At 40.1% G+C, this 23,104-nt stretch overlaps 1 protein-coding gene across 8 annotated transcripts in view; it reads left to right on the top strand.

Moving 5' to 3' along the window:
• Grik1 (glutamate ionotropic receptor kainate type subunit 1) overlaps positions 1–23,104 on the top strand; it is a 389,047-nt gene that overhangs the window by 255,755 nt on the left and 110,188 nt on the right. For all 8 annotated transcript variants that reach the window (XM_052741096.1, XM_052741089.1, XM_052741090.1 and 5 more), the window contains 2 exons: positions 1,364–1,545; positions 20,100–20,153. In XM_052741096.1, coding sequence (XP_052597056.1) covers positions 1,364–1,545; positions 20,100–20,153 — 236 coding nt within the window. The remainder of the gene's footprint in view (positions 1–1,363; positions 1,546–20,099; positions 20,154–23,104) is intronic.

Raw genomic sequence — 23,104 nt, 5'->3', positions numbered from 1 at the left:
CTGAAATAAATGGGACTATTGAGGGGAGGACAATAAAAAATAACAGAGAAAGAAGCAAATGTCTCACTTCTGGAAGGGGCTGAAATCCATGTGCCATCCTGTACCATGCATAGCACAATTTCCATACAATTTCCATCTGAACACTCATAAAGTTTAATATTCTCTGTTGATTACTTCTGGCTAACAAATCCTGAAGGCACTGCACTGCAGACTTTTTTTTTTAAAGTCAATTTTCCAATGTGATAGGAGTCCTTGAGAGAGAGAGAGAGAGAGAGAGAGAGAGAGAGAGAGGCAACATCATGCAGTCTAGCAAACACCAGTTAACATCAGGGTTATGAGATAGAGCTTTTCTATGGCTGTACACACCTTGCCTAGTAATGAACTACTATTAGGGAAAAGTGCAACTTGGGTGAATCCAGACCTGTGGTAAAGCAAATGTTTCATCAATTTAGGCTGCTGCATACACTTCGCTACAACTGCCAGCAGTTATATTTTAAATGACATTTCTGCTTCCACTATCATACTCACCCCAAATCCTATAGTACATTTTAATCAAACAAGGACTTAACCAACACAACTCTCTACCATATTAGCAAGAGAGATAATGAGCCATTTGTAAATAGTTTACTGAGTAAGCATCAAAAGATTATACAAAGCAAGCTGACTAATTAGCTGGTAAACGACATACTACAAATGAATATTTGATGATAAGTTTACATAAGTTAGCAACCCCAAGAAATCCTTGTATTCCTTGAGCTTTTAAAAGATAGCAGATATAGGGACTGGAAAGAGGGCTCAGCGCTTAAGAGCTTGCAGAGGACCAGAATTCATTTCCCAGCATTCACATCAGTCAGCTCACAACTGCCAGTAATTCCAGATCCAGGGGATCTGATGCCTGCTTCTGGCTACTAGCAGAGGTACATATATGTGCACATTAATGCACACTCAAACACATATTCACAAGAATAAATTTTTGAAAATATGTTTCTAAAAATGGTAACAGGTGCTATTTTGTTGAGTACCTCTAGAAACTTCAAGCAAGCTATTGTTTGTTGAAGTTTCATAGTCATAGACTTGATATGTTAAAGACATGTAGTGTTGGCTGAAAGGTTGAAAGGACAAGTGCATGCTCAATAAATTCAAAATGCACTTGGGGAAATTGTGCTTCCCAGCCACACCGACCCACAAATGGAAAATATCAGTGCAATCTACCAGATAAGGGGGGATGATAAATAGGAAGTCAATAGTGTAACCTTTATGTTGGTGGCCACTTGATACATTTTGGGAATGTTCTGCCTTGACTGTAAATGGCAATAAACAACACAGATCCATCTCTGGTGCATGATTGGATGTCATTTTCCAGGTCTAATTCGCCTGCAAGAGCTCATCAAAGCTCCTTCCAGATACAACATTAAAATCAAAATCCGCCAGCTGCCCTCTGGGAATAAAGATGCCAAACCTCTGCTCAAGGAGATGAAGAAAGGCAAAGAGTTTTATGTGATATTTGATTGTTCCCACGAAACGGCTGCTGAAATCCTTAAGCAGGTAAGAGGTCTTTGGAGGGGGTAAAAGACGGGAAAAATATATTTTATCTTTCTCAAAAAATGGCATTTGGTTTGAGTTTTCACTTGGTATGGCCTGGTACAGCCACCACACTATAGGGCGAGCCAAATGCTGTAATTTTCAGACCCCTTTTAAGGAACCAAAGGTATAATTAGTTCAGAGCCAGTTGTGATGTGTGTGTACTGCTCCATATGTGCTGTGTGGTAAGTGGACCCTGCCAGCAGATGGGAGGAGAGGGTAGATTCTCTAGGTGATGCAAATGTCTGTGTTCTTTACATCTTCTGAGAAGATGAAGCCACATTTAATTTGTGCAGTGGCCGACTTAACATAGCAAGACCTCTGTGGCCTAAGCTGCAGGATTCTAAGTGCAGTAGAAGAGGGGACAGAGCAATCTCAGCCCAGGAAGGTACTGCTCTTGTTATAGACAGTAAGCTGCTTTGCCTTCCTCTCCAAAGGATGTAGGTGCAAACAGGCAATTAAAACATCCTCCACAGATGAAAGATGTCAGTCATGTTCATAATAATAATCAAACAGTGATAATTGAGTTTCTCAGGGCTTTGGTCTGACACCCAAGAAAGAGAATTCAGAATCTGTAAGAAATAAAGCACTGTTTCCCAGTTCTCTCTGCTGAGTGATTTTAGTTCCAGGGACTTGTGTCAACAGCTACACACATTTGGGATTGCCTTACTTTGGGTACTAGAGTGCTATACTCAGGAGTGTAGATGTGGGCCAGAACTACGTCTAGAAAGTACATAGGTGCATCTTGAAATAGTCAAATGTTTCAAATACAATCAGTAATTTAAAAAAAATCATCAAATAATTAAATCTGGAGGAAAATCAGGGGGAAAAACACATGTATCCTTCATACTTAAGTAGATATGTCACATAAGCCAATGTCCTTATCAATATTTTAAAATAATGTGCACTATACGTTGTGCACCATGGTTAAAAACACCAGAGGTTGCTAATGGGTGGCAGTTTCCTAAGTGCACCAGCACCTCCCAATAAATGAGCACTGTGGCCCTTGAACCACTAGGATGCTGTCTTCTGATATGTCCTGGGGCTCCATGGTTCTATGGCCATACTTGGGGAGCACTCCCACATCCACTGAGTTAATAATCAGAGCAGTGATTGGACGAGAAGTACATACTCAGGAAGGCCAACCATTTATTTGTCTGTCTTATCCACTGAATGACGGCACTAAAAGAGTCGACTTAGAATTGCCGTAAGGCTTCATTTACACAGCTTAACATGGCTGATTAAAGTACACAATGGGGTGTAGAGATCAGAATCAGAAAAAAAAAATCACCCAGATTTTATGTGCAACTCTCAAAATGCAAAGAAGCAAGCCTTCCCAGGAGCCCCTGACAGCAGAGAGTGGAAACTTGCACTACATTCAAGAGCATTATGTTCTAAGGAGATGTATGTGGCATTCAATCTGACTCACACTTCTAGCTACATCTTTCCCAAAAGACAGGCCTTGGATAAACAAGAGGAGACTGTTGCGAGTCCTGACTATGGAGCTTTCCCTTCTTTACTGAGAAATGCAAGCATAAATTCCTTTCTTAGGAGAAATGTTTCTAGTGGGCTATGGATTATCTCTCTCAAGAAACAATTAAAATCTGGTGTGGTGAAGGTCTGGGGATGGGAGTGGGAAATGGGATCGGCTCTCTTTTGCTCTGGCCATTGATGCAAACACTTTTATTTCACCTCCATCTTAGAATTCCAAACTGGGTTTCCTTTTTCCAACCACTTTAGTAGTAAGATTGTCAGTAAACTTTGGTGGAAGTTACAAGAAGTTACTCAGCTGCTGTTTTTTTTTTTTTTTTAATTTATTCTTCTCTCATGTATTAAATCCTGACCACAGTTTCCCCTCCCTCTTGTCCTCCCAGCCCCTCCCCCACCCATCTTCCCTCTCTCCCAGATCTACTCCTCCCCCATTTTCCTTCAGAAAAGGGCAGACCTCCCAGAGTTGTCCACCAACCATGGCCTAACAAGATACAATAAGATATGATATATATTAAGGGTGGATGAGGTAATTCCGTAGGAGGACAGGGTTCCCAAATGCAGGCAAAAGAGTCAGAGACACCCCTCCATGCCCATTATTGGGAGTCCCACAAGAACACCAAGCTACACAACCATAAGATATATGCAGAGAATCTAGTTCAAACCCGTACAGGGTTGGGTCCATGTTTGTTGCTTCAGTTTCTGTGAGCCTCTATGAGCCATAGTTGATTGATTCTATAAGTTTTCTTGTGGTATCCTTGCCCCCTCTGGCTCCTACTATCCTTCCTCCCCCTCTTCCACAGGATTCCCCACATTTCAGGGGTGAGGTAGAAATCTAGTGCAATGGAAACTCCCGGGAATCTACGAGGGTGACGCTAGTTAAGACTCCTACTGAGGGGAATACAGAGCCTGCACCAGCCATCTCCTGTAACCAGACATGGCTTCCAGTGGAGAGTCTGAGACACCAACCCAGCTATAAAATATTCAACCTATAATTTGTCCTGCCTGCAAGATGTACTGGGGTAAAGAAGTCACAGAACTTGTGGGAGCGGCCAACCAATGACTGATTCAGCTTGAAACTCATGCCACAGAGAGAGAGCCCCCATGCCTGCACTGCCTGGAGAGCCAGGAGCCAAAAGCTGGATAGCCCAGAGACCTAGGATAGAACCAAACATATTGACCAAAAAAGTCAAAGAAATGATTCCTAATGATACTCTGCTATACTCACAGACCAGAGGCTAGCATGATCATCATCAGAGAGGCTTCATTCAGCAGAAGATGCAGAGACCCACAGCCAGACTTTTTTCTTAGATCCACTGTGTCGACTTCATACTGCCTGTATGAGCATGTGTATGGGATCATCTCCTGGAGCATGGGTAACCTCTCAGGGCACACATTCATGAAGAAAACTGCATCTTCCTTTCCCAGAGGCCATCAGTCACCAATAGCTAGGGATGCAACTTCATTTGATTCTTTATTCATACTGTGATTTTGGGCTAGCTTGATCTTGTGTAGTTTTTTTGCATGTAGCCTCAACCATGATTAGTTTATATACTGTCATGTCTGAAAAACACTGATTCACTGGAGAATTTTGCTCCTTCTGGCTCCACAAACCTTTTGTTTCCTCTTTGACAATGATCTCTGATTCTGGGGGGTAGCAAGTTTAATATCAATTTTGCTAATGACTCGCAAGTAGCTTTGAGGAAAGAACCTGTCACAAAGGTTCCACTGTGTTATGTATGCAAATGCAGTTATTTCTTTTGAATTGGCTGCAGAGGATCTAAGCTGGCCTTGTAGGGATTTGCTAGACAACTAGAGCCTATTGTATGGAATATTCAGAGTTTGCTATTCTGGTTAAAATAATACGCAAGCACTCTGTGTGATTCTCTTTAAGTGACTCTATTAGCTTTGGGCATCGACCTATAAAATGCAAGACAGGTTCCTTGCCTGTAGCTGTCTAAGGAGTTTTCTCAGGTATCTAAGGCTGATTCTGGTTAAAATTCACTTAAAAAAAAATAAGGAGGCTCATGTCCTTGATGGAGGGCCCAATAGATGATAATTATGGTGCCTGGCTTCTTACATTCCCATGGCATGCATTCTGAGGTAAGTTTGGCACACTTACTTAGGAATAGAAGACACTGGAGCTCTGCTAGGTAAAGAGAGGCCCATTCAACTGGACTTCGGGTAGAACCAGGTTGCCAAAGAGTCTCTGCAGGCAAGGCTGTGAAATCTATGAAGTCGCGTTACCATGAAGGACCCTCTCTTGCAATAGATTATCAGAAGCAGGCTGGCAAACTCTCTAAGAAAAACACATCCACTTGCTCCTAGTCTTCCTACGAGGTTGGTGTTAACTTTCCTTTGTTGTGTGTGAAAATCACTAGTGAGAACACTCTCCCAGGTCCGTCTGGCATCCCCTTAGTGTTCCCTTCATTGCCTTGCCCTCCCCTGCACCTTCATCTCATTTTCTCACTTGTTAATGCTTCTGAAGGAAAAAAGGGAATTAAATGCACCTTAAGGAAGGTATTTGACATTTATCTGAAAGTTAAAAAAATGGAGGAAAGTCTATAGTTATTATTGAGCATGCTAATCACTTGGCAAAGTGATTATTCCTATTCATATCGAACAAGTACTATATGATGAGAATCTGAAAAGTTATTTCCCCCAAATTAGTTTGAGATTCAAATGTCAAGACTTGATTAGACTAGAGAAGAGTGCAGCTTTCTCATGAACATACTGTCTTTGCCAATTTCTGTACTCACAGTTTCCCCCCAACAGCTGACAGGTCACATGGGCCAGGTCACAAGTCAAAACCACCACCCCCACCTTATTCATGTGTCACTTTCCAGCAAGCATCCTGATGCCTGAAAGCATACTGGCTTCTTCTCCTATCTGCTGTGTCCCTTCCTTACTCTAACGTCCCAAGTTCTACTCTTCTCCAATGACCATCACACGTACACACACACACCTTTTCTCATAGAGTTATTCTTTGAGGAAATGCCTAACAGGAAATGAGTTTCTATGATAAAGAGAAGGGTAGGGAGACATTATGTGCGGAACTCTCAAACTGAACCTTACTTCAGGCTGGGTTTTAAGCAACCATCTCATTTAAGGCCCATCACCCCAACAGGATTCTTCTATTCCAATTGAAAACTGATGCTCAGAGATCATAATTTTATCTTCTATGAACTGAGTGTGTTTTTAATATAAAACACTAAGTCCTGCAAGACCTGAATCTGCCTCTTTCTAGACTTCTTACAAGACCACAGCCTCCAGTGATAGCCACACCCAAGGGAGAGGGTATGGGGCCTGAATACACAGCGACCTTGATTAGATTTTTCTCTCTTTTTATTTAAATCCCCAGCACCTACTATGTTATGTCACATAGTGAGTGAATTGTGCAATGACTGAATAAAGAAATGAATCAAGAACTATATTAGAGTCTTTCAATAAGTGATCTCCAAAGTAACCTCCCTTCTACCCACCTGCAATACAGCACTCCTGTTAGGGAGATGGCTCACTAGCAGAGTGCTTAGCTAGTATGCATGGGACTCTAAGTTGAACCTTTGGCATTGGAATGGGAGTTGCTGGGGGAGGGGGAGGTACATTGTATGCCAAGAATGATATACTTCTAACTCAGCAAAGGGACATTTTGGCCCACTCATTCCTTGTGGCTTCAGTTTCCTCAAAAGTCAAGCTTCATTCTAAGTTCTGAGATCTTACAGCAGTCAGAAATAAAAATGCCGGTGAACCTGTGACTCCCCTATAGGAAAATCAGTTTGTCACTTTGACCAGGGTCAAACTCACTTTTAACTTTTGTAATGTAAGTGACCAAAGGAACCCCTTTCCAGCAGAGTGACCTGCATGCTGATGGCTTATAGATGGGAAGGAAGCCTCTATGAGGGCTCCATCCCACAGGAAAGCTTCAGTGGGGCTCTGTAGTGGGTAGCTGTTCCAGCTTTGACATGGAAGTACTATCCCCATTGAAGTTTCCAGTAACTGTCAAGCCTACGAGGCGGGGCTGAGACAGGAGCCCTTAAGACCCAAGATCCAGGTGTGCTGGCTCTCTTGGTTCCTAGATCCTGGATGCTGGATGTAGACCAAGCAGAGTTCTCCAAAGAACACCGCTGGACTGCACCTCACCTCTCCTGGACCCTGAAACCTATCCTTTACTTGTAAGTTAGCCCACAAAATAAACCTCCCTTTTAAGTATGTGGAGTTGCCTTAATACTTCCCAATAGGGCTCAGCCAACTTCCTGAGCTGGAAAACTGTCTGGGGTGCTCTTGAGCCTCTGCATCCAACTTAGGAAACCTACTCTATCATTTGCATGAGTACCTGCTTCAGGAGAGTAGTCTCTTCCCCACAAAGCTTGTGGCAGCAGAGAAAGCAGTAATTGAGAAATGAGCCATAAAGCATTCAGAATGAAAATGTTTTATAAAATTATATTGCATTTTTTCCTATCAACACGCATATACTCTTTCATTTCCCCCTTTCTTTCTGTTCACATTCAATTAGCATAAAAGCAAGGTCACGAAGAAAGTGTATGTTTTAAACGCTTAGCTTCTCTGCTAAGAAGTACGATGGCAATGCTGATTAATCAAATAATTCTCTGCATTGATTTTTGCCTTGTATGTGTTGTGCCCACAGGCTGTGATGAGGGCAAACAGAGGTGATTAGACAAGGTTCACACTGTCACTCTTTGTCTCTCAGAACTCTGAACATCACTGAGCACATCCACACAGTGCTGAGAGGTGCAAATCTGTGCCTTCTAACTGGCATCTTAGTCCATCTTTTCTAATAACAGACATGCAGGGTAGACCAGATACCTTCAGGACTACTATTGTTTAACACCTGTTATATGCAAGGCACTGTATGGAACATAAATGATGGAGCATTCATTTCATTGGTATAACATTCTCAAAATAGGGGGGAAAAAACTCTGCACAAGAAAATGGTTGCTCAGAGAGATTATGCAGTTTGGCTACCATCACACAGCCAGTAGGTGTCAGGGCGGGGCTTGAATTTATCTAAGGATTTAAACAAACTAAGGATTTAGCTTGTTTCTGTTACATTTGAGATACCACTCGATTATTACAGTTATCAAATCCAGAGTACATGTTGTGTTAGCCTCTGCTTCTTTCAGAAAGTAGTTTCATGTGATTCTTAGATAACTCAACTGTTTCTATCTTTATAGAAAGTCCATGTGTATAGGCCTGTGCCTATAGCCCCATGGCCAAGGATCGAATGTGGTAGAGACAATAGAAAAAGTCAGTCCGTATTTCAGCAGTTTTGAAAATTGAAGGTGTTAGAGATGGGACTGTACAAACAATAGCAACACAGCAGCAAACCTCTGCCTGCCCTCTGAGGGCAAAGGGAGACCCCGAAAACAAGGTCACACAAACATATCCATCCAATGCCTACAAACTGGTCTGAAACCCTGAACTCACTTTATAAACTAGTAAGAGATTGTAAGTAGAAACAGTAAGGACAATGAGTAGAAACTTGGTGACCTCGTTGGAAATGTTTGGCTCTTTCCCCGAAATAAATTAATAAATAACTTCTATGCATTTGGTACTTCCTATTAGCTAACATGTGCTATTCATTTGGCTAGAATGATTTCTTTTTTATCGGCTTAAAATATCCTCACGCTTCAAGTGAGAGAGATGGCAGAGCTCGAACTTCAGGCCAGGGCCTGATGCTCTCATTGCCTGAGTTGTTAATAGTCTTTTATATACACCCCAGGGAGAAAAATCTACTGGCTCCTCTCCAGCTTCACCACCTCACCTACAAAGAGGATTTTTGGATTCTAAGCTGGCAATGCATGTCTTCAGCTTAGAACTTCCATAGTTTCCCATGCTCAAGGATTCACTCACCAGCGTTGAGATATAAAGAGTTTGTGTGCTGCCTTATAGTTAGCAGGCCGTCTAAGAAATGGGGAATTAATTAAGCAATACATTATCTTTTAAGTTCCTCAAGTCCTTTGATGGTCTTTGAGCCAGCTAATTGATAAGTTCATTACTGTGGATAAATCCTGACGACATAATCATGATGTATCTCAATTTACACTAACTGGATGATAATTTGTAGTATATTATACAATTATTTTGGCAGTATGTTCTCATTGTAATTATGTTTCTCTCGGGCTGATATTAAAGTATATTTACAGCCCCTGAGCATATACTTAGTTTTAGTTATAAGGAGCAGTTCACAGATATGAATGTGCTATCTAAATCATACAACAATTAATTGGCCTTTATGAATAGCCAACAATTTACCAAAAATGTGCTCCAATCAGCCACGTTCATATTGTTCAGGATGCCCACTTCAAGAGTCTTCAAATCCTCCAAAAAGGATATTTAGAAGAATACTGAAATATGTTTCAACTTGAAATAGGAAGCAATAAAAATGCTATAGATGTATACTCCTCAGAAATGTGCTGATGCTTCATTCCAGCCCCATTCAAATTTGGCTTTAATAGAAGATAAAAATGTATCCTGGTGTTCAAGGTAGATCTATTTTAGAAAAAAATGCCAAAAATTATAGTTGTGTATATTGGGCCACATCCTAAGACTTGAGTAGGAACAGTGAACTTCAATCTTCTTTAGAATTGTGGAGACATGCAATCTGGAATGTGCTCTTTTCTATATAGAAAGGGGTACATAACATATACCCAATTTTTAAATGAACATCCAGGCTAAATAAGGGGAAAACCATGTTGCTGTGCAAAATACATCTGCTTCTTCAACACTCCACAAATGAAAATCTTACCAAAAGGGTCCTCCCTTAGAACTTCCTACAACTGTTCATCAAACTCTGTCATCTGGGCTACTATGATGTGACTATTTCTAATCAGCTAATACTTTTGGAATACTTTCTGTGTGTCCAACAGTATACTGTGATAAAAGAGAAATAAGATACCTTTAAAAACCCCAGCCTAATAAATAAGGTCACCAATTAGCAGAGGACCAGAAGATTTGTTATTTTCTGCCTTGATATGAGAGAGGCAATTTCACATGCCTCACATCATGCTTAAAAACACTAAATCTGACAGCGCATATAAGAGTGCTAGGCCAGTATTGATACATAAGACATTCCACCTGTTGTAGACTGTCATCGTCCATACAAAGAATGACTCCATGCTTCTTGATTCTGACTTTTGGTCTTTGCATCACCTTTTACATTATATGATGACAGTGAGTCTAAGGTCTTCACATCTGATGAAGGTTGGACCAAGTTCCGATGAAGACAGAACCAGATCTTCACATCTCGTGAGGGTCAAGTCAGGTCTTCTACCTGATGAAGGCTGAGTCAAGTCTTCATATATAATGTAGCTCAAAATGAAGGTCAAACCATGTCTTCATATCGGAGAAAGTTGAACCAAGACTTTAAATGTAATGAAGAGGCAACAAAACCTTCATATCTGATTGAAGGAAAACCAGGTCTTCATATCTAAGGAAGGTCAAGCCAGATCTTCATATCTAATGAAAGCTAAACCAAGTCTTCATACATAATGAAGTTCAACATGAAGAGCAAACCGGTCTTCATATCTGAAAAAGATCAAACCAGGTCTTCATATCCTATATCCTATGACCATGCTGGGCATTATTAAATCACCACGGAATACCTTTCAGCTTCTTCACCCTTCCTCTGCCCAACAATTTTGTCTTCCTAACTCCCCTCTTGATGACCACAAACATCTAACAATGGAAACCAGACAGCCAAACGCTCACTTGCCTCCATTTACTTTTCATATTCACCAGTTGCCAAATATGGGAGACCCAACTCTCTGACTATGTCTCAGATTCAATCCTCTTTTCTCCAGTCCTCTTGCCATCTTTGTTCTGAACTGATGTAGATGTAATTCTGAACGGTTTTCCAAATAAGAAACACAGAGCTAATTGCAGAGTTAAAAGCCCCAGAGGTCAGAGAGCAGTAGCTAAGAGCTGAGACCAAGACCGCCTTCTTACCACCCGCTGCCACTGCTGTCCTTCCCCTGAGAAAGAGACCTACTTCCTGTGTGTCTGTCTTTTTATTGACTTTCTGTTCTGCCTTCTCATTGGCTGTAAACCCAACCACATGGCCTCCTCGTCACTGTCTGTCTATACAGACCTCCAGGTCTCTATGGTTGGTATTGAGATTAAAGGCCTGTGTCTCCATGCTGGCTGTATCCTTGAACACACAGAGATCTGCCTGTCATGTGATCGGGATTAAGGGCATGTGCTACCACTGGCAGACTTCTGCTAAATGGCTTGCTATTAGCTCTGACCCCCAGGCAACTTTATTTATTAACATACAAATAAAATCACATTTCAGCACAAATAAATATCACCCCAAGCTGACATCTCTAGAACAAATCCTTCTTTTCCTCTCACCTACATGTAGCCTCAAAACACTGTTCATTAAGTAAAATGTCTGACTTTATCCTCCCATGTTTGAAACCCCAAGTTCTGCCCTCTACCTGAGTCAGCACTTTAATAAAGACATATGACTTCATGTGCCATACACATCCCTGTACACCTTGGTCTACTATATAGCAGCATCTAGCACTCAGAAATATCTATATTAATCAATTCATTATTTTATTTCAAAAAGAGAAAAGTAAACTATAAGTTTTTACAAAGAATATTTGTTTATTTATTGTGGTAGGTCAGTGGGTCATGGAAACCATGTTCACATTTGCTAAGCAAATGCTCTGCCACTGACCTAAATGACCATAACTATCCTTTCTTAATGAAAGGTGAATTCACTAAGGAGATTAAATAGCTTCTCACATATCACAAAAGGTATCCAAAACCATGCATAAGAAGGCTGGAATTAATAATTCCAATGTTGCTAGAGTTTTCCTGCCTGGCCCACAGTCAGGACAAATCTCTATCACCCGCCAGTCCCAAGCCGCTCAAACCTGATCAAGTAAACACAGACACTTATATTGGTTTCAAACTGTATGGCCGTGGCAGGCTTCTTGCTAACTGTTCTTATAGCTTAAATTAATCCATTTCTATTAATCTATACCTTGCCACGTGGCTTGTGGCTTACCGGTACTTTACATCTTCCTTGTCCTGATGGCGGCTGGCAGTGTCCCTCTCACTCAGCCTTCCACTTCCCAGCTCTATTCTCCTCCTTGTCCCGCCTATACTTCCTGCCTGGCCACGGGCCAATCAGTGATTTATTCATTGACCAATCAGCAACACATTTGACATACAGACCATCCCACAGCATTCCAACATCTAAAAAGCTGTTTTATCCCAAAGTCAATATCTATCTGAATGCCTACAAAAAGCAAACAACCCCTTTCTAGTGCCTGAATCTCCACCAAAGTCCAAAGAAGAAGATTTTACAGCAGAGTTCAGGCTTCCTCAAATGTCAATGGTCAACTTGTGGAGCTCCTGAGCTTGATAGGTACAGTAATTAAGGCTAAACTCCAACCACTGTGAGTCTTGCTTTGCTCTGACCAAACATCCGTGTTGTTCTCAGAATACTCACAAATGGATTATGGATTGTGTGAAAATACTGTGTCTTCTACTAACTATGCTTCCTATGATCAATAAATGAACTAATAAAGTGATGAGAGCCCAGAACTGCAACCACACCTGGACTTAAATAGTATAACTGTGTCTGCATTCTCAAATTCACTTTCTCTATGTATGCATGGACATGTTATAACATTTACCAAATGGGAGCGATAATCTTAAGTGCTGTATCTTAGAAATACAAGGTTAGTTAATATACATCATTGGTCTCAGCATTAGAACACATATCACCTGGAGAATATAATGATTATTCATGCCTACAATCCATCCTGGAGCAGACATAGCAGAATATTTAAAAATGCAACTTCACAAATGGTACTTTATTCTTTTTTATTATATTTTTATTATTGAAAACAATTTTTAAATTTAAATGTATTTTGATCATATTCTTCCCCTTCCTCAAGTCTTTCCAGATCACTTCACCCTCCCTACCAACCCATCTTTCTTTCTTAAAAAAAAAAAATAATAACCTCCTCAAATTCAAGAAAACAAAACACCACTCAAAAAAAATGAAAACAAAAACAAAAACAACAAAACCCACCAAATTGTAACCAAGCAAAAGCACACACACACACACACACACACACACACACACACACACACACACACTCGCTTCCATTATATGTTGCTCAGCTTCTCCTGAACGTGAGTGGTTGATAGACCCAGTGTCACTCTATCGGAGAAAATAATGACAGACATAAATGATAGTTAAGTTGCTAACCTTTACTCTAGCACCACTGGTAGCTTTTAAAGTCCCTTGGTGCTTCTGAATGTTCCAGGCTACTGAGCACATTACTAGGCTATGTATATTTTAGAGATCACCACTGAATGTCTGTGCTCTATCTCACCTTTGAAAGGTTATCTTCGGACAAATTTGAAGTGTAGTTTTTATTACCACCGTTACGGAAAGTGCTTATCAGGGAGAGATTGTGTGCCACGTATCAGGTCCACTTTTCCATCCAGATTATGCTCACTCATTTTCTTCCACTGTATCCTTTCTAGAAGATGACTGTTCCACCGGGTTCTTCTGAGCATTTCTGAATGTTATTTTTTAGGTTCACGTCATCTACCCAAAGCTCCAGCTCCTCCTCTTTGCCAGACTGCCTGTTCATCATTCCACCATAATCTTTTCCCCCTGTTCTGTTCTCAGCCAGCTGTACCCTTGAAACAGCACAATCTCATCTGTTGAGCACCCAGATGAAACAGTCGAGCTCTACTAGTAGAATCACTTTCTAAAGCCAACAGAAAGTCACCTGTTTCCACCCCATTTATTAAAATCCATTAGTGTCAGCTCCCCCTCTCCTCTGAACACAGCTCTGGGGACAGAATCTTATAGAAGCATCAAGACCTGGAGACACTACCAAACAGTGCAGTGAGTGCTTTGTGGAATGTCCTTCCTTTTCTTTGATTTATCTTGAAAGCAGGAAGAAACTGTGTTGACTTTGTTTAATGCCGTTGTCAAATGGAAGCAAAAAAAAAAAAAAGTGGCAGCGAGTACTTACCTGCTGTTAGCATTTACATGTAAAGGGAAGTGATTAAAAATATAGAGTATATCAACTTCAAATAGAAAATGTATTTTTCTTCTTGAAGAACGTAGCTGATGCTCACATACTAAAAGCTCTGAGTCCTCGTGCATTGTCATCAAGGAAAGATGAGAGGTAGTGCATTTGCTTTCCTTGTTGTTGTTTCCAGTTGTTGCTGTTCCATACACAGTACTTTAAAACAATAGAAGTCTCATGGCCATTCTGGAGGTTCAGATTTGACTGAAGGTGGAGGCAGACTGCTTTCCTCCTAGAAGTGGAGACAGAAAAATGTCGCTCCTTGTGGTTTCATCTCCTAGGGTTATCCTCATCTGTCACTTTGTGGCCTCACATCACATCATCTCTTAACGTTTGCTTCTGAATGTCACTTTCAGCCTATAGTCTTCTTGTATCTAGCGAATAAGGTTACCTTGTGTCCACACAGATAGTCCAGGGTAACTGTCTCATCTTCAGTCTCAGATCCCATAGCATTTACAGTCTCTTTTGCCATGTAGGCATGTGAATGTGTGCTCAAGTCAGAATGTGGACACCTTCAGGGAACTTCAGTCTACTTCAGAAGAAAATGGAATTTTCCTGAATCTCAGGGGCTTTGGGACTCTGTTATTCTCTCTACAATGAACTGTCCTTTAGGAATGTAAATTGATTTAATGTGGCAGAAAACACTGACAATGAGAATGTATCAAAAGATTAGCTTATACTCACTTATTACATTGATGACAGTCAGTACAACCCATGTAGACTAAGAACTATCCCATTCAAAAGAAAGCATGGATGTGACTGTGTCACAGAGAAGAAAAAAGATGCACCCTGGAGCTCAAATTTATATCTTAAAATTGTTGCTCTGCTACGTGATTCCATCCCACTGTTTCTGAAGATTTTTATGGAGAAAGAGCTTACTCCTGTCTGGAGGAAAAGTTCTTACTTCAGCTACAGTGCATGTTACACATTGGGAAGTTATTCACTTGAAATTATTGACTAGAAGCCATGTCTGATGCCTGGGACTTCATCCTTCTATTGAGAAAACCATAAACGTAGCCATATACTTTGGTTTAGTCAATATAAACTTCCAGGACATGTATTTTCAAGGGAAGAAGCAGTAATAAAAAGCCATATAAATATTACAAAACCCCTCAAAATAGCCCAGGAGAACTCTAGCCTCTATTTTAAGGTTTTGCTGTTATAGCTACTACATAATGACCATTATTTTTTATATATGGCTTTCCCTTAATGATGGATGTTGGGAATTCATGGAGGATATTTGCTGTTGCTGTCTCTGTAACATGGTACTGCTTTGGGAGAACAGAACAGAGTGAAAGTCCAGGATTCTTCAGAAACTAAGAGATGCTATTGGAATTCTTGGCTCCATCAATCTCACAAGATGACTCTGTAGCCACCACAAACCTTATATCCCTATAAACTAGATCCTAGTCATCTAAATGTCAATTACATCTTAGAAAACACATGATCTTATGAACATTGTGCTGCTCAGTGTACTTGATAGCCATCCATCAAAATCTAAAAGCTCATCTATGGACAACAGAGCTAGGCCAATGCTACTGTGTACAAGGTTCCTGATAGTTGTGAAAACCTCACAAGGCAGTTGGACCAGTGTGGTTTCACCATTGTTAATGAGTTGTAGCTGTGTCCTAAAGAATATTGGTATTAGTGGAACCATTAGAAATGTTCTTTCAGGAGCCAAATGGCATTGAGTTTTTGTTCTGCTACATGCAGATCAATTCTAGATACAAATAAAAAAAGGTAAAAATTGAAACAAAGGAGTAGCCATGTAGCCTTTCCTAGCTCAATACCACAATGCAAAGAAAGCATTAAAGAGACTCACACCATCCTTCCTCCTTTTGGGTTATGTTATGAAGGGAGAATGTACGTCCTAAGGATGCAGATCTTGCCTCTTTTGTTATTACTCTCTTTTGTGTTCTTAAAATTTATCCTCAAGTAATAGAGGATGACTTACTATCAAGAGTCATTAATGGAATTGCTGGAGACTGGAGTTGGTCAAAGGACTTCCTGTTACACTAACCCAGCCCAGCTACATTAGATTGGAACATTCCACCATTCCTTAGGGGAAAATAGGATATCCATCTTATTTCTGGATACTCAATGAAGATTATTTATTTATAGTATCATTATTCTATAAAGAATTAGAGCAGCCTAGAAAAAGACATTTGAAACAGAATGATAATGTCTATTAAAAGTAGTGGGGAATTGGAAGGGGTGAGTTGGTTTAAAAAAAAAAACAAACTAGACAAACCTGGATGATATTTGTCCATACTAGGATATATACCTGTGTTTCTGACTGGAGAGCTCATTATTTTGGCCTTAACCTTTATGAAAATCAAAACAAACTTGTTAACAGGATCACTTACATGACTCCTGGTATTTATGAAAAGAGAAAAAAGGCGCTTATTCAGAAAAAGAATACCTTCTCTAAGTGCTGATAACCAAGCAACTAATATGCTAGAGTCTGCAAGGTGGCAAATGTCCTTACCTTTTCCATCTTGTTGGCTAGAGCCAGCACATGGCATCATGTAAGCACAAGGACTTACCATCCTGTCGTGTGCCCATTGGGCCAGAAATTTAACAAGCAGAATTAATGACTTCCGAACTAGGGATCTCATCCTCCCCCTACTCCATCTTCTGCCCTGTGTAGCTCAGGCTGGATTTGAAGTTGCAAACCTATTGCCTGAGCCTCCTCAATGCTGAGAGTTCAGCCTTGTGCATCCTCACCTCACTGATTAAAAACTATTTTTTTCTATGCTAATGATATGATATCACAATTTACTTGATAATAATTATATTTGGAAACTAGTACTATTAGAAGACCATATTAGTATAAGCAATTAAGGAGAATAAAGAATATAACTGAATATGACACAATTGATCCCACATTTGTTATATAGCATTGTTTGAGATGTAATGATTTAAACAGAAGCAGAACTTGTACTTAGCAACGTTAACTTGGTGAAGTGTGCACACTGGTTTAAATTCAAACAAGACTATGTCCTAGCAATGCTAACTTAGAAAATTGAACACCACTTATCAATTCAGCAGATACACATGGCACAGAAATTCAGAGAAGACAGTTGTAGGAAGAAGTCAGTTCTGCAAAAAATTATTAGAGCCGGGCAGTAGTGGTGCATGCCTTTAATCCTAGCACTCAGGAGGCAGAGCCAGGAAGATCTCTGTGAGTTCAAGGCCAACCTGGTCTACAGAGCGAGATCTAGGACAGGCACCAAAACTACACAGAGAAACCCTATCTTGAAAAACCAAAAGATAAAATATTAGAAAGCTCTCCATGTCATGATTTTACATTTTTGTTTTTAAAACCAACATTTATCCTAAAGTGACATTTTTCTTAATCTCTTCCTGACTTTAGTCGAAATACTAACATCCAAAGAAAAAGTCATAAAGTGATGCTTATAAAGCATGCTTTCAGAAGACAGTCCTTTGCATCCCAATCAGTCTACAGGCCACTACAAAGGACAGCTGTTAAAACACACCATTCTTGGAGCTTTCTCATTTTTTTTAATCTTAAAGGTTTTCTTTCTTTTGGTTCTCGAATGGCCACAAAGTTGATAGGGTTATGATCAATAGCTCTGCATTTGTTTAATAGTTTCTAGGAAAATCAGGACAAAGTCAAAAAGATACTGGTCCAAACACCTAGCTAGAGAAGAGAACAGAGAAGTTTGTGGTACAACAAATGCAAAGGACACCTGGAAGATCCAAAGGTTCCTTCTGTAATAAAAGCAGGCCCAGCGGCTGCTACCCACTCAATTGCCACATCCCATTTCTAATACTGAATAACACATAACAAATGAATATTTACCTCCAGGAATTATAAAAAACAATAATAAAATAATGGCTTAAATGATTGTTTTTCTTTCTAAAAAGTGTTCATGTTCACAACAAGAAAACAAAACCTTCTGAGAGGCTCAAAAGGAAAATTTTGTCAAAATGAAAGCTGTAAACTCAGGTGGATTTGTATTTGTTTCAACTCCAGAAACAGTATTTTAAACTTGGTGTCCAGATTCATAGCTTAACATAAATTTTACACAGTTCCCTTTACACAATCTAATAACCAAAATGAACAATTGGATTCCTGCCTGACCCTGGCAGGCCAGTTCTTTATGCTCGAATGATAGAAGAAACCAGCTAACAAGACCTCACCATGCCTGGTTCTGAATGGTATTGATGGCCCTAAAGCAAGTCCACCTTCAAAAAACCCTGCTGTGCACCTGATCTTGTTAGCACCAGAGGAGCAACTCAGATCCCATTAGCTCATGAATCACAGCAAGAGTTTCCCGTCATTCATCTCACTTTCAGACATTCCAGTTTCACCAAACAGCCTCTGCTTCTCATGTTAGCAGAGGTGTCTCCTGAGTGTCCACACTTTGTTACTACTGTCTTTAAATGCTCTTCCTTCCTTATCCCTTTTCATGTAAAGTCATGCCAGCTCGAATATTTAAGCAGAACCTCTGACAACTTATGTCGTCTTTACCCATACTTTTAAAATCCATCTCTTTAGTCTAAGTTCTGAACGTCCTTGTTCTTCACTGCCAAGATACATGTTTCCCACGGATCAGTGATGCTCCACCCACCTTAGATACTCTTATCCAGAATGGCGTGATGAGAGGGCTCAAGGAACCCTGACTTAAAAACTTCCAGAGAGGTTATGATTTGCATTCAGAACTTGCAAGAGGTGTCAGGAAAAATGCTTCAGAAATGTAACTTGGTAATTTTTTTATTCATTCCAAACCAAGAACAATAAGTAGTATTCAAGTAGTGTTTTTTAAACCTGCAATGAGGAAGCTAATATCCTGACTTAGAAGATGTAGAAAGCCATTTGAAACATTTTCTGCTGCATTGAGCACAAAAGTGGAATCACTACTTAATAAACTACCTACGTACTACCACTGTTTAGCTACCTTCCTCTTCTCTCAACAAATACAACAGTATATGAACTCATAGCATTTCTGGAAAAATCAAGATCCTAAAGATGTAACTGAGAATCGGCTCTAAAAAACATATTTTCTCCCATCTGTGAAATCTTGGTGTGTGTGAGTGTGTGTGTGTGTGTGTGTGTGTGTGTGTGTGTGTGTGTGTGTATGTGTGTGTGTGTGTGTGTGTGTGTGTGTGTGTGTGTATGTGTGTGTGTGTGTGTGTTGTAAAAAGAGGGACAATTTGGGCAAAGCAAGAATGGAAAGGAAAGATAAAAAAGAACAGCAAGCTCAATTATATGTATATATGACAATGCCATATTTACACTATTTCGTACACTAAAATAATGGAAAATAAAGAAACATATAATAAAATCTATTTGATTAAAAATAGCTAGAAAAATACATACCTTCTAATTCTACTAAAATATACTACACAATGTTGAAAAAAGAAATAATGTGAACTGGGTCTACGTCTGATCCTCATCTCTCTGTGAATTCAGGTGTGTTGGGTAAAATGAGAACTTTGTGGTAGGTAGAATTATGAGGCACATTCAGTTATCAACCCTCATTTGAAAACATCTGAGTACTACCACTGCCGTGTCAACGTACAATGACTTCTAACCTGAGAAAAGCATTGCGGTAAGGATGAAGACTTCACAATCACATTACATTTCTAGGCTAGGGGGTTGCTTTTGGAAGTTTAAGCAACAGAAAAGACAAAACCCTGTGTCATCATGCACAACTCCAAATATAAAATTTGTTGGCCAGAAACTACTTTTAAATTTGATCAGCAGACCAATTATTTCGATGTAAGTATAATGACATAAAATAAGTTGGAGGTCAGTGGCCTCCTCACCAGCTGCGAATTGGCCTCAGGATTCTAATCTACTGGGTCTGCAGATTTCTAAGTTTTGTGCACCCAAGTGTTTGCAGACAGGCTACTAATGCTCTATTTCTTATTATAATTCTGCTTGTGAATCTACTCCTCGTATCTCTGTTGCAGATTTTGTTCATGGGCATGATGACTGAATACTATCACTACTTCTTCACAACCCTGGTGAGTGCTTCCAGTAAGAATGTATTCCACACATTATTTCACAAACAGCCCCTCCAGGGTCAAAACGCAGCTATTGTCATGGAGATTCTCTTTATTTTCCTAAGATTCCTCTAAACTGAGTGATGATGAGCATTGGGTATCTTTGTCTCTTTTTACAAAAAGATCATCAATGCATGTCCATCAGAAGGGCGATGAAATCCTATTAAACAGGAGCTATTCATAAAGAAGCACCATCTATAATTTCTACATTCATCCCGAAGAGTGTTAAAGTGTGACCTGGAATCCTTTGATGTGATAAAGTATCATTCCTGCCTGTGTCCAGGAGACAATGGAGTTAAGACAGTCAATCACCTGGAGGGTACCTGGGAAAGTTTCAACCAGTGAAGTTTTGGAGGCACCGTACACATTGAACATTCTACATCATTAAGGAAAATAATGGCCCACAGCTTAAGAAGTACAGAAGAATCACTGATAGTTAAAATTTTTGTGGAATATTGAATTAAAGACTATTTACTAACATCATTTAATATACCAAAATTATAGCTCCCCCTCAGTTGACTTCAGAAGTCAGTCAATAGACCCTGCATATCTACCAGTCTTCCCAACACCTGCAGGATGTATTCCACTTTCTTACATGAGAAGAAAATTTGTGGCCGTTTTCTTTATAATCTTTTTCATCTTTGTAATCAGCCATTTTCTTTGTAGTCTCTAAGGGTTTATCAAAGTATAACCTGCCCAGATTCTGGGTGGGGTGGTCAGTGAGTTACTGTTTTAACAAATAAAATTGACAAGCCATGCCTGAAAAGCATGGGAATCAAAGGATTTGGAACAAGGAGCATAAAGCGAACACAGCAAATGTCTTTGCAGTATCCATGTGGGTATGAAGGGTACAGAGAGCATCATGGCATGAGATTGCGGTGGGAAAGGGAGCAGTGTGGAGGGCAGGATCCTACACCCACACATGTGCCATCTTGTGCCTCTGTGTTGCTGCTAATCACATTAATTCCTATTTCAAAATAGTCGAAGGTGACCTCAGTGTCAGCTAAATGCTTTATTCTACTCACAGATATGCCCCTTCCCTATAACCATGAAAACCAGAGTACTGCAAGGCCCAGTGGCCTTGGGCCTTAGAACATTCTTTCAGCCTCATTGACACACACCCAGAAGAGCTGATTTGGGAGCCATTTCAGAAACTCATTCCTTGAACCTAGCAAGGCTGGTCCTTGATAGAAGCGATCAAAGGAGAATACCTTGAACAGTTTTCATTCTGGTCCTCTCCTCACTCTCCTGACCTCCTCATTCCACATTCATGGGGGATATAGCAAATCAGATGTGAACTTTCCACATTCTGTATTACAAAGAAATGTCAAGTTGTAGGACAGCTAAACTCTGCATATGTTTAAAATACTGATCATGTGAGATTCAGCACATCTGCTGGAATTTTCTGTGACTAAATAACTTTCCCTCGACTCATTGAATGTGCTGAAGAAGTAACTTTCCTAGCTCTCATTCTTTGTATTTACTCTGTGCCTCCCTACAATTTAATCTGCATTCTGTCCTATTGCTTTCGTATTCTAGCCAACTTTGACCATAAGCATTAAGGAAAATTTTCTGAACACTAAGTTAGTGCAAAGAAAATACAAATTTTACACACTCACTCACACACACACTAAATATATATATATGGTTGAAAAAAAGACAGTACAGGACTGGAGAGATGGCTCAGTAGTTAAGAGCACATACTGCTTTTGCAGAAGACTGGAGTATTTGTTTCCAGGCACCCACATTGGGAGGTGGAAGACTCACAACTGGCTGAAACTCCATTGCCAAGTGATCAGATGCCCTCTTCTAGATTCCACAGGCACCTTCATGCAGTTGCATATACCCACACAGAGACACAGACACTTAACTGAATTAAAAAAAAATAATAAAAGAACAAATCTATATAAAAAAGCAGTACAGCTTTCTCAGTCGGGAGTTAGCAGTGCAGAGCTGTGATCTTACAACTCTGCTGTCCACTCCAAAGTTATCTTGGGAATGGACAACAACTAGAAGACATCTTCAGAAGAGCGTGTCACACCTTCTGCAAACACACATCGTGACAGAATCTAGTGCCACTGCCTTGAATAACTGCCATCCTCACCATGGCTGAACCATGGTGGACTCCATTTCAGAATGCCTTTTTATTGCTAGACAATGTCTGCATGGACTTTTTTCTGTAAACTGTTACTTTGGGCTATTTTGTTTTTTTCTCAAATGTAGAATATTTTCAGTGGCATGGTTTTACTCTAAAACTTTTATATAAAAATAGAAATGATCATTCTGTTTTCAATATGTACCTACTGATAAATTTCTGGTTTGCATCCAGCTTCATCGGTTCTAGAAAACACTGAGGTGGGTTAGGCATATTTTCTGTTACATTGTCGAAGAGAAAATGAGCCTCCTGGAAGTTTTTACATGCGCACAACCACAGGGTCCAATATATTCTCTGAGGAGGCCCTTATTCGGAGCCCTTTTCCAGCAAATGTTCTTTATACTCTTGTTGAATGGAATAAGAGTAGTCATCGGGGAGCCACAGGATGCCACTTTTGCCTCCTAGAAGTCTTCTTTCTGCACATGCAGATTCCGCATTTCACCTCAGCAGCATGACCCAGAACAGCCTGAAGCAGCAGCTGTGCCAAGGATGGCTGAGGCTGCCATTGCCCAGTGCTTCCTTTGTGGACCTGTCACCACTGAGAACTTTTTCCTTCAGTTATAAAATAAAAGCACAGAGGCAAGGAGACTGAAAGATCTCGTCTAACTCTTCAAAGACTGTATCCTAAGAAGAGAATTCTTAACTTTCAAATATCATATCTCAGGTCCAAGACTAGATAAATTATTAGTTAAACTCCTCTTCTTCACTTATCCAAATCTAACATTCTTTCACAGACAGGATGTGATAACACTGCCAT

The sequence above is a fragment of the Peromyscus californicus genome, unplaced genomic scaffold (genome assembly GCF_007827085.1).
Source record: "Peromyscus californicus insignis strain IS unplaced genomic scaffold, ASM782708v3 Scaffold_16__1_contigs__length_79575227, whole genome shotgun sequence".
Classification (NCBI taxonomy): Eukaryota; Metazoa; Chordata; class Mammalia; order Rodentia; family Cricetidae; genus Peromyscus; species Peromyscus californicus.
This window is presented reverse-complemented; position numbering and strand designations above follow the sequence as displayed.